The following is a 14053-nucleotide window of genomic DNA, read 5'->3' as shown; positions in this document are numbered from 1 at the left end:
CACACACACACGCACACACACACACACACACACACACACAGACACACACACACACACACAAACAGCCGACCCTGGAGGCGGACACATTCCTCTGTGGGGTCTGCTGCTGCTGTACGCATTTAATTAGTGAAGAAGTAGTAGAAGAAGAAGAAGAAGAAGAAGAAGGAGGATGCCCCCCCCTCAGACAGGAAGACCCGGGACGCGCGAGGAGGGTCAGGACTGCGGGGGCACGTGCACTTTGGGGGAGTTTATGGACGATCTGCTGGAACTTTTGACCCTTTGTGGTGTTGTTTGATGTGTTCCCGCATGAACTCTGACTGAGGCTTCTGGATTATTATTCTCTAACTCCGACTCTAACTCTCCACCTGTTGTTCTGGAACAGTCCCTGGAAAACCCGAGCTCCTCCGAGAACAGGAGGGGACAGGTGTGTTTCCAGGTGTGTTTGGGGGGTGATGGTGGTCCACGTGAGCAGATGGCTCGGCGGGACGCGGTGAGGTGTGCGCGCGTGCTCCTGTACGCGCTCAACCTGCTCTTCTGGGTGAGGATGATATTATTAATGATCATTTAACACGTGATTAACCTGTGTCTTACAGCTATATCATACATGTTGTTCTCATGGGAAACACATGTTGGTTTAGGCTCCACACTCCTGGAAGGTTAAAGGTCATAGTGCTTCATTATAAGTGCTAACATGACACTCAGGTAGTTTAACAACTCAACTTACCCTTTAGTTTAAAAGCATGTGAAAACATCCCATTATGTGTTTTAACTGACCGTTCCCACGGTGATGCTTTCAGTCCTCACACTATACCCATTTCCTGTTTTTATTTATTATGTTTATTTACTTATGTGTATCTGTTTGTTTTGTAAAAAACGTTATATGATTATGTTAAGATAAACAGAGTTAAATTAAAGTAGGCCACAGAGCGAGCCTCACATTCTGAGGGTTATTTACAGGCAGCAGAAACTGATCTGTGTGTGTGTGTGTGTGTGTGTGTGTGTGTGTGTGTGTGTGTTTGTGTGTGTGTGTGTGTGCAGCTGATGTCAGCATGTGTGCTGGGAGTGGCTGCGTGGATAAGAGACCCCCTGAACTCCGTCCTGACCCTGACAGCCCACACCAGGTCAGACACACACACACACACACACACACACACACACACACACACACACACACACACACACACACACACACACACACACACACACACACACACACACACACACACACACACACACACACACACTGTAAATAGCAAGGTCTCTGCAGACTAGTTGAGTCCTTAATAAGAGAAACATCTGTACTGTGTGTGTGTGTGTGTGTGTGTGTGTGTGTGTGTGTGTGTGTGTGCGCGTGTGTGTGTGTGTGTGTGTGTGCGTGTGTGCGTGTGTGTGTGTGTGTGTGTGTGTGCGTGCGGGGTGTGTGTGTGTGCAGGCTGGAGGAGGCAGCTCTCCTCTCCTACTCGTCTCCTCTTCATCCCGTCCTCCTCTCTGTTTGCTGCTTCCTCATCATCATCGCCATGGTGGGATTCTGTGGAGCTCTGAGGGGAGACCTGCTGCTGCTGGCCTGGGTAATACACATAGATATATATATATTAGGGCTGTCAGTCGATTAAAATATTTAATCGCGATTAATCGCAAATTAATTGCACATTTTTTATCTGTTCTAAATGTACCTTAGAGGGATATTTTTCAAGTTTGTAATACTCTTATCAACATATGAGTGGACAAATATGCTTTATGCAAATGTTTATTATTATTTGAACAATGACAAATATTCTCATGAATATTAAACACAACAACCTCTGAACATTACTGTGTGTGTGTGTGTGTGTGTGTGTGTGTGTGTGTGCGTGCGCGTGCGTGCGTGCGTGCGTGCGTGCTTGCGTGCGTGCGTGCGTGTGTGTGTGTCACTGTGATGGATCGTTGGAGTTATGTACCTGCATAAAGTCAAGTGCTCGGCGCATACCCGTTAGCGCAGCTAGCTAGCACCAGATGCTAACAACAACAAGAATACACGTAAGGTCTCTCTCTCGCGCCACACATACACACACCCTCCCGGTCCTCCCGATGGCCAGTCGGTGCCTGCCGGTGAGCGTGGAAGTGTGGTCTGCTGCAAGCGGACGGCAGCAGCGGGGCTGTCAGCATCAGCTGTAGATGGTATTTTAAACTCGATGCGCTCTGAAACTACGGGGCGGCCGAGGACACAAAATACACATGCGTTAATCGCGTTAAAATCATTAGTGGCGTTAATTTTTTTTGCGTTAATGCGTTATTAACGCGTTAACTTGACAGCCCTAATTATATATATATATATATATATATATATATATTATATATATATATATATAGATATATATATATATATATATATATATATATTATATTGTATTATTATATATATTTTTATAATAACATAAGAGGACTTTATTTATCCCGAAGGAAATAGTTGTGCCAGAGTTACAAAGATATAATAAACACAGCAGGATGATAATCAAAGTGTACACTAACAGCACAGAGACGAGCAGTGACTAGAAACGAGCAGTGACTAGAGACGAGCAGTGACTAGAGACGAGCAGTGACTAGAAACGAGCAGTGACTAGAGGACTAGAGACGAGCAGTGACTAGAGACGAGCAGTGACTAGAGGACTAGAGACGAGCAGTGACTAGAGACGAGCAGTGACTAGAGACGAGCAGGGACTAGAGGACTAGAGACGAGCAGTGACTAGAGGACTAGAGACGAGCAGTGACTAGAGACGAGCAGTAACTAGAGACGAACAGTGACTAGAGACGAGCAGAGCAGTGACTAGAGACGAGCAGTGACTAGAGACGAGCAGTGACTAGAGACGAGCAGTGAATAGAGACGAGCAGTGACTAGAGACGAGCAGTGCCTAGAGACGAGCAGTGACTAGAGACGAGCAGTGACTAGAGGACTAGAGACGAGCAGTGACTAGAGACGAGCAGTGACTAGAGACGAGCAGTGACTAGAGGACTAGAGACGAGCAGTGACTAGAGACGAGCAGTGACTAGAGGACTAGAGACGAGCAGTGACTAGAGACGAGCAGTGACTAGAGGACTAGAGACAAGCAGTGACTAGAGGACTAGAGACGAGCAGTGACTAGAGACGAGCAGTGACTAGAGGACTAGAGACGAGCAGAGCAGTGACTAGAGACGAGCAGTGGCTAGAGACGAGCAGTGACTAGAGGACTAGAGACGAACAGTGACTAGAGACGAGCAGTGACTAGAGGACTAGAGACGAGCAGTGACTAGAGACGAGCAGTGACTAGAGACGAGCAATGACTAGAGACGAGCAGTGACTAGAGACGAGCAGAGCAGTGACTAGAGACGAGCAGAGCAGTGACTAGAGACGAGCAGTGACTAGAGACGAGCAGTGACTAGAGGACTAGAGATGAGCAGAGCAGTGACTAGAGACTTGCAGTGGCTAGAGACGAGCAGTGACTAGAGACGAGCAGTGACTAGAGACGAGCAGAGCAGTGACTAGAGACGAGCAGTGACTAGAGACGAGCAGAGCAGTGACTAGAGACGAGCAGTGACTAGAGACGAGCAGTGACTAGAGGACTAGAGACGAGCAGTGACTAGAGACGAGCAGTGACTAGAGACGAGCAGTGACTAGAGGACTAGAGACGAGCAGTGACTAGAGGACTAGAGACGAGTAGAGACTAGAGACGAGTAGAGACTAGAGGACTAGAGACGAGCAGTGACTAGAGACGATCAGTGACTAGAGACGAGCAGTGACTAGAGACGAGCAGTGACTAGAGGACTAGAGACGAGCAGTGACTAGAGACGAGCAGTGACTAGAGGACTAGAGACGAGTAGAGACTAGAAACGAGTAGAGACTAGAGGACTAGAGACGAGCAGTGACTAGAGACGAGCAGTGACTAGAGGACTAGAGACGAGCAGTGACTAGAGACGAGCAGTGACTAGAGACGAGCAGTGACTAGAGGACTAGAGACGAGCAGTGACTAGAGACGAGCAGTGACTAGAGGACTAGAGACCAGCAGTGACTAGAGACGAGCAGTGACTAGAGGACTAGAGACGAGCAGAGACTAGTGGAGTAGAGACTAGAGGAGCAGAGACTAGAGGACCTGCAGGTGGTTAAGGTGAGGGTTAGTTAACCTTAAGGGTTAGTTAACCTTAACCCTGCAGGTAGGGATGTCCCGATCACCTTTTTTTGCTCCCGATCCGATTCCAATCATTTGATTTTGACAATTTGCCGATACCGATTTTTCCCGATCCGATCTTTATGCAATGCATTAAGAGAAAAAAAAGCATTCAAGTTGTCCCTTAAGGTTATTTTTTTTATTTAAATTGAATATTCTATCCAACATGGATATAGCTTCTTTCTTTCACAGCAGCATTGGATCAGTTCAGTTGTGCAGCATTGGATCAAAACTAAATAAAGCTTTCAGTGCTCGTTAGCTTACTGCTACAATTAGACACTGCGCCCACTCTGTTGCCAGATTTGAGAGAGATAAGCAGGTCTATGAAGACAAGCCCCAAAGAAGCAACACATACATGATGTTCTGTCATTTGAAACCAAAACTAAGGCCTCAGGATGACTTTAAGACTTGAACATGGTCATTTTTGTTTTGTAACATTGAATACAAAATTAAAAATTTTTAAAAAAAAGAAGCCGATCCCCGATTTTGAAAATCACGTGATCGGCTCCGATCCCCGATCACTTGATCGGATCGGGACATCTCTACCTGCAGGTGGTTAAGGTGAGGGTTAGTTAACCTTAACCATACAGGTGGTTAAAGTGAGGGTTAGTTAACCTTAACCCTGCAGGTGGTTAAGGTGAGGGTTAGTTAACCTTAACCCTGCAGGTGGTTAAAGTGAGGGTTAGTTAACCTTAACCCTGCAGGTGGTTAAGGTGAGGGTTAGTTAACCTTAACCCTACAGGTGGTTAAGGTGAGGGTTAGTTAACCTTAACCCTGCAGGTGGTTAAAGTGAGGGTTAGTTAACCTTAACCCTGCAGGTGGTTAAGGTCAGGGTTAGTTAACCTTAACCCTACAGGTGGTTAAGGTCAGGGTTAGTTAACCTTAACCCTGCAGGTGGTTAAGGTCAGGGTTAGTTAACCTTAACCCTGCAGGTGGTTAAGGTGAGGGTTAGTTAACCTTAACCCTGCAGGTGGTTAAGGTCAGGGTTAGTTAACCTTAACCCTGCAGGTGGTTAAGGTGAGGGTTAGTTAACCTTAACCCTGCAGGTGGTTAATGTGAGGGTTAGTTAACCTTAACCCTGCAGGTGGTTAAGGTGAGGGTTATTTAACCTTAACCCTGCAGGTGGTTAATGTGAGGGTTAGTTAACCTTAACCCTGCAGGTGGTTAATGTGAGGGTTAGTTAACCTTAACCCTGCAGGTGGTTAATGTGAGGGTTATTTAACCTTAACCCTGCAGGTGGTTAAAGTGAGGGTTAGTTAACCTTAACCCTGCAGGTGTGAACATATTTACTATATTATACTCTGCAGTAGATTGTATCTCACACACCTGGTCACCTGAGGGGGGGGGGGGGGTGTGTTCACCTGAGGGGGTGTGTGTTCACCTGAGGGGGGGGGTGTTCACCTGAGGGGTGGGGTGAGTTCACCTGAGGGGTGGGGTGATTTCACCTGAGGGGGGGGGTGTTCACCTGAGGGTGTGTTCACCTGAGGGGGGGTGTGTTCACCTGAGAGGGGGGGGGACAGGTGTCTCTACAGATGTCCCTGAAAGAGAAGTGTGTGGGATGGACGATGATGAGAGGAGGTCAAAAGTTCACCCGTGTGTGTGTGTGTGTGTGTGTGTGTGTGTGTGTGTGTGTGTGTGTGTGTGTGTGTGTGTGTGTGTGTGTGTGTGTGTGTGTGTGTGTGTGTGTGTGTGTGTGTAGTATTTCTGCAGTCTGCTGCTGGTCTTCTGTGTGGAGCTGGCCAGCGCTGTGTGGACCTACGAACAGGTGACTTTATATTAATGTTCATTCAAGAATATATTTTATATTTCATTTAGGATACAGATTATTAAAATATCACGTTATAAAGAAATATTTAAATATTCAGAGTGAGAACCAATCAGAGCGCAGCGTAAGAGCAGCTGGAGAAATCTGACTGCTAATAATACACACACACTGATATCCTGTTACACACACTCTCACACAATCTCACACACTCTCACACAATCTCACATTCACAACACGTAACACATCCCTGGAGAAAAGCATTAAACACACACAAACAAAAAGAGAAGTCACATGTAAACACTTAACGAGAGTCTGAGGTAGAGAATCAGAGACTCATCACATCGTCACTATCAATGTCTCCAGTGTGTAACTTTAAAAACCTTCAGATGCTATCAGTTCATCAGCAGCTGTGTTTGTGTTTCATCACCGCCCCAAGGGCTGCTGGGAACTGTAGTCCCTATCATCACTGTGTGTGTGTGTGTGTGTGTGTGTGTGTGTGTGTGTGTGTGTGTGTGTGTGTGTGTGTGTGTAGCCCTCGGTGCAGATCTCAGATATGATCAGTCTGAAGTCTCGGATGCAGAACTACGGCCTGCAGCGATATCAGTGGCTCACACACACCTGGGACAGCATCCAGACACAGGTAACACACACACACACACACACACACACACACACACACACACACACACACACACACACACACACACACACACACACACACACACACACACACACACACACACACACACACACACACACACACACACACACACCTAGGACAGCATCCAGACACAGGTAACACAGACACACACACACACACACACACATACACACACACACACACACATACACACACACACACACACACACACACACACACACACACACACACACCTGGGACAGCATCCAGATACAGGTAACACAGACACACACACACACACACACACACACACACACACACACACACACACGCGCGCGCGCGCGCACACACACACGCACACACACACACACACACACACACACACACACACACACACACACACCTTCTCTGACTCTCTCCTGTAGTTCCAGTGCTGCGGGGTGATCTACTTCACTGATTGGCTGGAAATGACGGAGATGGACACGCCCCCTGACTCATGCTGCTCCAATCAGTATCCAGGATGTGCAGGCCACGCCCACCTGCACGACCTCAGCGACCTGCACCAGGAGGTGAGGCTTTATTGTTTTTATTGTAATACATGTTTTGTGTATTTATTTGTTATAATTTTAATAGTTTTTATTTCATTTAAAATATGCTGATAATCTTTATTTATGTGACCCTTATAATAAGTGAATATGAAGGTATATCTAGTAATGTATATCTATGATTCCCCCCAGGGTTGCGGGCCCCGGGTGTTTTCCTTCGTGCGCGGTTGCGGCGCTCTGCAGGCGTTGCGGTTGCTAGGCGTTGCGCTGGGCGTGGCTCAGATCGTTGCCATGGCGCTGAGCCTGACGCTGATGTGGGCGCTTAGTTACGAGAGGAGGGACCTGACCTCTGACCCCCCCTCTGACACCCCCTCTGACCCCCCCCTCACTCTGGAGATGGAGCCGCTGACGTAGAAAATACAAAGAAAACCAGTCATTGTTTCTGTCAGTTTGAGACGTCTTCATTCAAACTCACCTGTTCACCATGACCTTTGACCCCTAACCCATCACAGTCTGTTCACCATGACCTTTGACCCGTAACCCATCACAGTCTGTTCACCATGACCTTTGACCCCTAACCCATCACAGTCTGTTCACCATGACCTTTGACCCCTAACCCATCACAGTCTGTTCACCATGACCTTTGACCCCTAACCCATCACAGTCTGTTCACCATGACCTTTGACCCGTAACCCATCACAGTCTGTTCACCATGACCTTTGACCCCTAACCCATCACAGTCTGTTCACCATGACCTTTGACCCCTAACCCATCACAGTCTGTTCACCAAGACCTTTGACCCCTAACCCATCACAGTCTGTTCACCATGACCTTTGACCCCTAACCCATCACAGTCTGTTCACCATGACCTTTGACCCCTAACCCATCACAGTCTGTTCACCATGACCTTTGACCCCTAACCCATCACAGTCCTACTGCTATTTATTCATCTTTTACTTTATTATTTGCCCCTCTTGTTTGTTTGCTTGTTTACCTTGTAAAGCGGCCTTGGGTCCCTTGAAAGGCTCTATTTACAAATGTTATCTATTATTATTATTTAAGACACAAATACAAAAAAAAGAAAATATATATTTAATTGTATAAAATGTAACAAACAAATAAAACACTTAAAATCGATAAAAAGCAAAAAGTAAACAATATAAATATTGGTAGAAATAAACAATACACTTAATATTTTCTTAAGATTCTTTTAAACTCAACACTTCCTGTAGAAATTTCACAATAAAAGCCTTTTTTCTAATGCAGGTGTCCAAGGGGGCCGCCAAATAATTTGCAAAACATTTGCAAAACATTTGTGTGGAAACATTTCATTATTTCTCTTTCTCGATCCTCCTTAGCAACGGTCATCACAGTCCTTGACAGCGGTCATTACAGTCCTTAGCAACGGTCATCACAGTCCTTGACAGTGGTCATTACAGTCCTTAGCAACGGTCATTACAGTCCTTAGCAACGGTCATCACAGTCCTTGACAGCGGTCTGTTCTACTGGATTGACAACTTGTCACATGTTCTGAATTGACCAATCAGAGTCAAGTATTCAACTAAACCGTGTAATAAAAATGTCTGTTTGTTACGTATTGTTTATGGTTGAATGTGGGCCGCGAACATTTTTTAGACTCTTAACCTGTTAAGCCCTGAGTTGAAAAAGGTTGCGAACCGCTGATCTAGAGGTTTCACAACAAAAGCCTATTTTGAAATGTCGGTGTTTACGGTGACTGAAACATCTGAGACTAAATACAGACATTTTTGTTCTTTATTTCTGTCGTTATCGAGCAGTTTTCTCTCAGCGATGACATCCCTCTACGCTGAGGACTGTCTTCTACATCAGCTGATCCGTCTTCATCTCATTGATCTCATCCTCAGGGCCCAGTACACTTTTAATCTCAATCAGATCCGATCAGATTTTGAAATCCCATTCTCTGTGATCCAGGATCAGACAACTCGGCCAGATTTTGTCCCTGTAGTTCAAAGCAATTCAGGATAGGATCAGCCCGATCCAGATTAAGACTTTTCAAGATGACTAGATCCTGAATATCAGTGCTTTAATCCTACCGATCGCCATCTAGTGGACATGAAAGATCCTACAAGGAAGACAAGAGACCACATTGCAGAGGCATCTATTGTCGCAATTACTTTTGAAAGGTGATGACAGATGATGGACTTTTTTTTTGTTGAAGATATTTTTTATTTAATCTAAATTACATTTGTGATTGACAATCTTTGTTGTGATGCTTTTACGAGCATAAACATTTATGTCATCACAATTTGGTTGGTTGGTAGGCCACCACAAACGTGAGCAAAAATGGAAAGTAAAATGTATTTCCCATGAAGGCTAAACATTGTGTATTATTTCAGTTAACAAACTTTGCCATCTTATTTATATTGAAACATATTTTAAATAAATTGTACAGTACATGTTGCTCTGTAATCCACTGGAGATCCACCCCTCTGGTGGGATCAGGAGGATCCAGTTTTTTGGGATCAAACTGCTCCCAAAAAACTGGATCCTGGATCCAAAATGATGGAATGAGCTCCCCGTTGAAATCAGGACAGCAGAAAGCTTACACATCTTCTTCAGACTGAAAACTCATCTCTTTGGACTCCACTTCCAGAGATAGAATTACTAACAAAGCACTTATATACTAATAAAGGACTGGCTGATCTAAAGCCAGTTGAGTAGCACTTGAAATGTTTGGCTCTATGAAACCTGATGTTCTTATATGATTCTGTTTTCTTAAAGGTTGTATCTTCCTGGTCGAATGCACTTATTGTAAGTGCTTTGGATAAAAGCGAAAGCTAAATGTAATGTAATCCCAATCCTGTGTTGTCGATTTGAAGATTTGATCCAGATTAAAGCTTGGATTGGATTTCCTGATCTGATCGGATATCTAAGTGGTCCTAATCCTGTTTTTTGGTTTTGAACTCCCCAAAATCCAAATCCGATCAGGTACAGATGAAAAGTTTTGAACTAATGGGCTGCAGTGGAATGGTCCATTTAGCTTAGGAACCTTCCTGACGGAGTGAAATGACCCGGAAGTCCCTCAGTGGCAGCCATGATACTGCTGATTCTCTAGATGATAGGAAAGGAGGTTTCAAACTTCCTTTATCACCTCCTTTAGCTTAGGAACCATTGGACCTCCCTCACCGAGAGGAGAGGAGAAAATGCTGCCCCACAATGCATTGCAGCCGCAGCATTTGCCGTCACACAACAGTCGGCCGTTCACGGACACAACCGATTATGACGGAGAAATGATATCATGAAAGTTACGGTGCTTATTAAGCTTTTTAAAACGTATGTGGTAAGTTGCCAAAGTGCTTTGTTTTGAACGTTCATCAGTATTATAATCAAAAAGAGAAATATGAACGTTAGTTTTTACTGAAATGATCAAATAAAGTCAACATTTCACTGAGCTGTGTGGGGGTTGTTCAACTTTTAAAAGATGTTTGAATGATGTACACAGTGATAGGTGTTGAGGACTAACGTTTATAATAAATACATTTGTATTGATTTTAAGATATTTTCATCAATCATACGTATTGGGATCATTTGTATTAATGTGGACCGGAGGGAGAGGGTGACGAGCAGAAGTTTCACTTTCCTTTTTATTTCAATTCCAGCTTTGGTCATGAAGAATCTGTTTCTCTGTTGTTCATAAAGCAACAGCCTCAGAGCACGGTGCAGAGTCTCTAGATGAGTCCCTCGTTCTTATTAAACATCCATGTTGTAGTCCTCTGTATAGAAAACTGTAGTTTCCATAGTTTCCCCACAGCAGCAGACGCACATTCAGGACGTCCGCTGGCGCATCATAAACACGTGGGATAGTGAAAGTGCAGTCGATTCTCTAAAGTACCGCAGTCTCCTCTCCTAAGTCCTTTTGAATTCTCCTATCCACTATCCCTTAACCCCGTGACCTTTCACTCAGAGGTCAAGGGATAGGAGATAGGGTTAGAACTTAGGAGCTGTTTGTTGGACTATCCGACCCGGGACTAGATGCCCCGGGCCCAGCGGGTCACTCTTTGTTTCAGGAAGTTTCACTGACAGAAATAATGATGGCTAAATAAAGGAGAGGACGCAGAGTTAAAACGTACGGAGAGAAGAAGAGGAGTGTCTGGACCGGATAGAAACTCTGATTTCAATATATGAAAAGAGACTCGAGGAGGAAGAGGAGGAAGAGGATCATATCTCTGCATGTTGAATATTATTGTTTCTTTTACTGTAATAAAGTGTGGACGTTTGATTCAGTGACACTTTCATGTTTCTACGTGGTCGAACGTCTCTATTGATTATCACGTCTTTGTTCTCTCCTGAGGCTGTCAGTCTGTCTTAGTGGTTGTTTTTATATATTTATATATTTAGTCATCATCCATCATTTAATGGAGGTTTGGAATCTATCTTTCCATCTGCACAACTGTCTACTCTTTCTTTGGGGTCGTGCATCTTTTTGGTGCTCAGTATTATCTGTCTCTGTCTCATCTGTCTCTGTATCATCTGTCTCTGTCTCATCTGTCTCAGTCTCATCTGTCTCTGTCTCATCTGTCTCAGTCTCATCTGTCTCTGTCTCATCTGTCTCAGTCTCATCTGTCTCTTCTGTCTCTGTCTCATCTGTCTCAGTATCATCTGTCTCTGTCTCATCTGTCTCTGTATCATCTGCCTCATCTGTCTCTGTCTCATCTGTCTCTGTATCATCTGTCTCTGTCTCATCTGTCTCAGTATCATCTGTCTCTGTCTCTGTCTCATCTGTCTCAGTATCATCTGTCTCTGTCTCATCAGTCTCTGTATCATCTGTCTCATCTGTCTCTGTCTCATCTGTCTCTGTATCATCTGTCTCTGTCTCATCTGTCTCAGTATCATCTGTCTCTGTCTCATCTGTCTCAGTATCATCTGTCTCTGTCTCATCAGTCTCTGTATCATCTGTCTCATCTGTCTCTGTCTCATCTGTCTCATCTGTCTTATCTGTCTCTGTCTCATCTGTCTCTGTCTCATCTGTCTCTGTATCATCTGTCTCTGTCTCATCTGTCTCTGTCTCATCTGTCTCTGTATCATCTGTCTCTGTCTCATCTGTCTCTGTCTCATCTGTCTCTGTCTCATCTGTCTCAGTCTCATCTGTCTCTGTCTCATCTGTCTCATCTGTCTCATCTGTCTCACCTGTCTCTGTCTCATCTGTCTCACCTGTCTCTGTCTCATCTGTCTCTGTCTCTGTATCATCTGTCTCTGTCTCATCTGTTTCAGTCTCATCTGTCTCTGTCTCATCTGTCTCAGTCTCATCTGTCTCTGTCTCATCTGTCTCTGTATCATCTGTCTCTGTATCATCTATCTCTGTCTCATCTGTCTCATCTGTCTCATCTGTCTCATCTGTCTCTGTATCATCTGTCTCAGTCTCATCTGTCTCTGTCTCATCTGTCTCTGTATCATCTGTCTCTGTATCATCTGTCTCTGTATCATCTGTCTCATCTGTATCTGTCTCATCTGTCTCTGTCTCATCTGTCTCTGTATCATCTGTCTCTGTCTCATCTGTATCTGGCTCATCTGTCTCTGTCTCATCTGTCTCTGTCTCATCTGTCTCAGTATCATCTGTCTCAGTCTCATCTGTCTCTGTCTCATCTGTCTCTGTCTCATCTGTCTCATCTGTCTCATCTGTCTCTGTCTCATCTGTCTCTGTATCATCTGTCTCTCTATCATCTGTCTCATCTGTATCAGTCTCACCTGTCTCTGTCTCTGTCTCATCTGTCTCTGTCTCATCTGTCTCATCTGTCTCTGTATAATATGTCTCGTCTGTCTCTGTCTCTGTATAATCTGTCTCTGTCTCATCTGTCTCAGTCTCATCTGTCTCTGTATCATCTGTCTCAGTCTCATCTGTCTCTGTCTCATCTGTCTCTGTATCATCTGTCTCAGTCTCATGTGTCTCTGTCTCATCTGTCTCAGTCTCATCTGTCTCTGTCTCATCTGTCTCAGTATCATCTGTCTCTGTCTCATCTGTCTCTGTATCATCTGCCTCATCTGTCTCTGTCTCATCTGTCTCTGTATAATCTGTCTCAGTATCATCTGTCTCTGTCTCATCTGTCTCTGTCTCATCTGTCTCAGTATCACCTGTCTCTGTCTCATCTGTCTCTGTATCATCTGTCTCATCTGTCTCTGTCTCATCTGTCTCTGTATCATCTGTCTCAGTATCATCTGTCTCTGTATCATCTGTCTCTGTCTCATCTGTCTCAGTCTCATCTGTCTCAGTATCATCTGTCTCTGTCTCATCTGTCTCTGTATCATCTGTCTCTGTCTCATCTGTCTCTGTATCATCTGTCTCTGTCTCACCTGTCTCTGTCTCATCTGTCTCTGTATCATCTGTCTCATCTGTCTCATCTGTCTCTGTCTCATCTGTCTCTGTTTCATCTGTCTTAGTCTCATCTGTCTCTGTCTCATCTGTCTCTGTCTCATCTGTCTCTGTCTCATCTGTCTCTGTATCATCTGTCTCTGTCTCATCTGTCTCTGTCTCATCTGTCTCAGTCTCATCTGTCTCTGTCTCATCTGTCTCTGTCTCATCTGTCTCTGTCTCATCTGTCTCTGTATCATCTGTCTCATCTGTCTCTGTCTCATCTGTCTCTGTCTCATCTGTCTCTGTCTCATCTGTCTCTGTATCATCTGTCTCTGTCTCATCTGTCTCTGTATCATCTGTCTCATCTGTGTCTGTCTCATCTGTCTCAGTCTCATCTGTCTCAGTCTCATCTGTCTCTGTCTCATCTGTCTCATCTGTCTCTGTATCATCTGTCTCATCTGTCTCATCTGTCTCACCTGTCTCTGTCTCATCTGTCTCACCTGTCGCTGTCTCATCTGTCTCTGTCTCTGTATCATCTGTCTCTGTCTCATCTGTTTCAGTCTCATCTGTCTCTGTATCATCTGTCTCAGTCTCACC

General features: G+C 44.7%; 1 protein-coding gene across 2 annotated transcripts; it reads left to right on the top strand.

Moving 5' to 3' along the window:
• Nucleotides 1-34: 34 nt before the first annotated feature.
• On the top strand, nucleotides 35-11386 carry tspan12 (tetraspanin 12). 2 transcript variants are annotated; one of them, XM_079653724.1, is made up of 8 exons: nucleotides 35-538; nucleotides 1039-1121; nucleotides 1433-1568; nucleotides 5878-5943; nucleotides 6476-6583; nucleotides 7009-7152; nucleotides 7321-7572; nucleotides 8925-11386. In XM_079653724.1, exons 1-7 carry the CDS (start codon nucleotides 473-475, stop codon nucleotides 7540-7542), a joined length of 825 nt encoding a protein of 274 aa, XP_079509850.1. In that variant the 5' UTR covers nucleotides 35-472; the 3' UTR covers nucleotides 7543-7572; nucleotides 8925-11386. The 2 variants fall into 2 exon arrangements, with proteins under 2 accessions (XP_079509850.1, XP_079509851.1); XM_079653725.1 differs by lacking the exons at nucleotides 35-538; nucleotides 1039-1121; nucleotides 1433-1568; nucleotides 5878-5943; nucleotides 6476-6583 and adding an exon at nucleotides 6694-6738 and having other exon boundaries at nucleotides 7321-11386.
• Nucleotides 11387-14053: the final 2667 nt, after the last annotated feature.

This window comes from Notothenia rossii, assembly GCF_949606895.1.
Source record: "Notothenia rossii genome assembly, chromosome: 10".
Lineage (NCBI taxonomy): Eukaryota > Metazoa > Chordata > Actinopteri > Perciformes > Nototheniidae > Notothenia > Notothenia rossii.
The sequence above is the reverse complement of the archived record's forward strand: the minus strand, read 5'-3'. Positions and strand labels throughout refer to the sequence as shown.

What these genes read in the sequence shown, in the direction of transcription:
- tspan12 (XM_079653724.1), top strand. Translation starts at nt 473, where the DNA reads ATGGCTCGGCGGGACGCGGTGAGGTGTGCGCGCGTGCTCCTGTACGCG. An exon ending in ACCTGCTGCTGCTGGCCTGG is followed by an intron (nt 1,569 to 5,877) that starts GTAATACACATA and finishes GTGTGTGTGTAG; the next exon opens with TATTTCTGCAGTCTGCTGCT. An exon ending in TCAGCGACCTGCACCAGGAG is followed by an intron (nt 7,153 to 7,320) that starts GTGAGGCTTTAT and finishes GATTCCCCCCAG; the next exon opens with GGTTGCGGGCCCCGGGTGTT.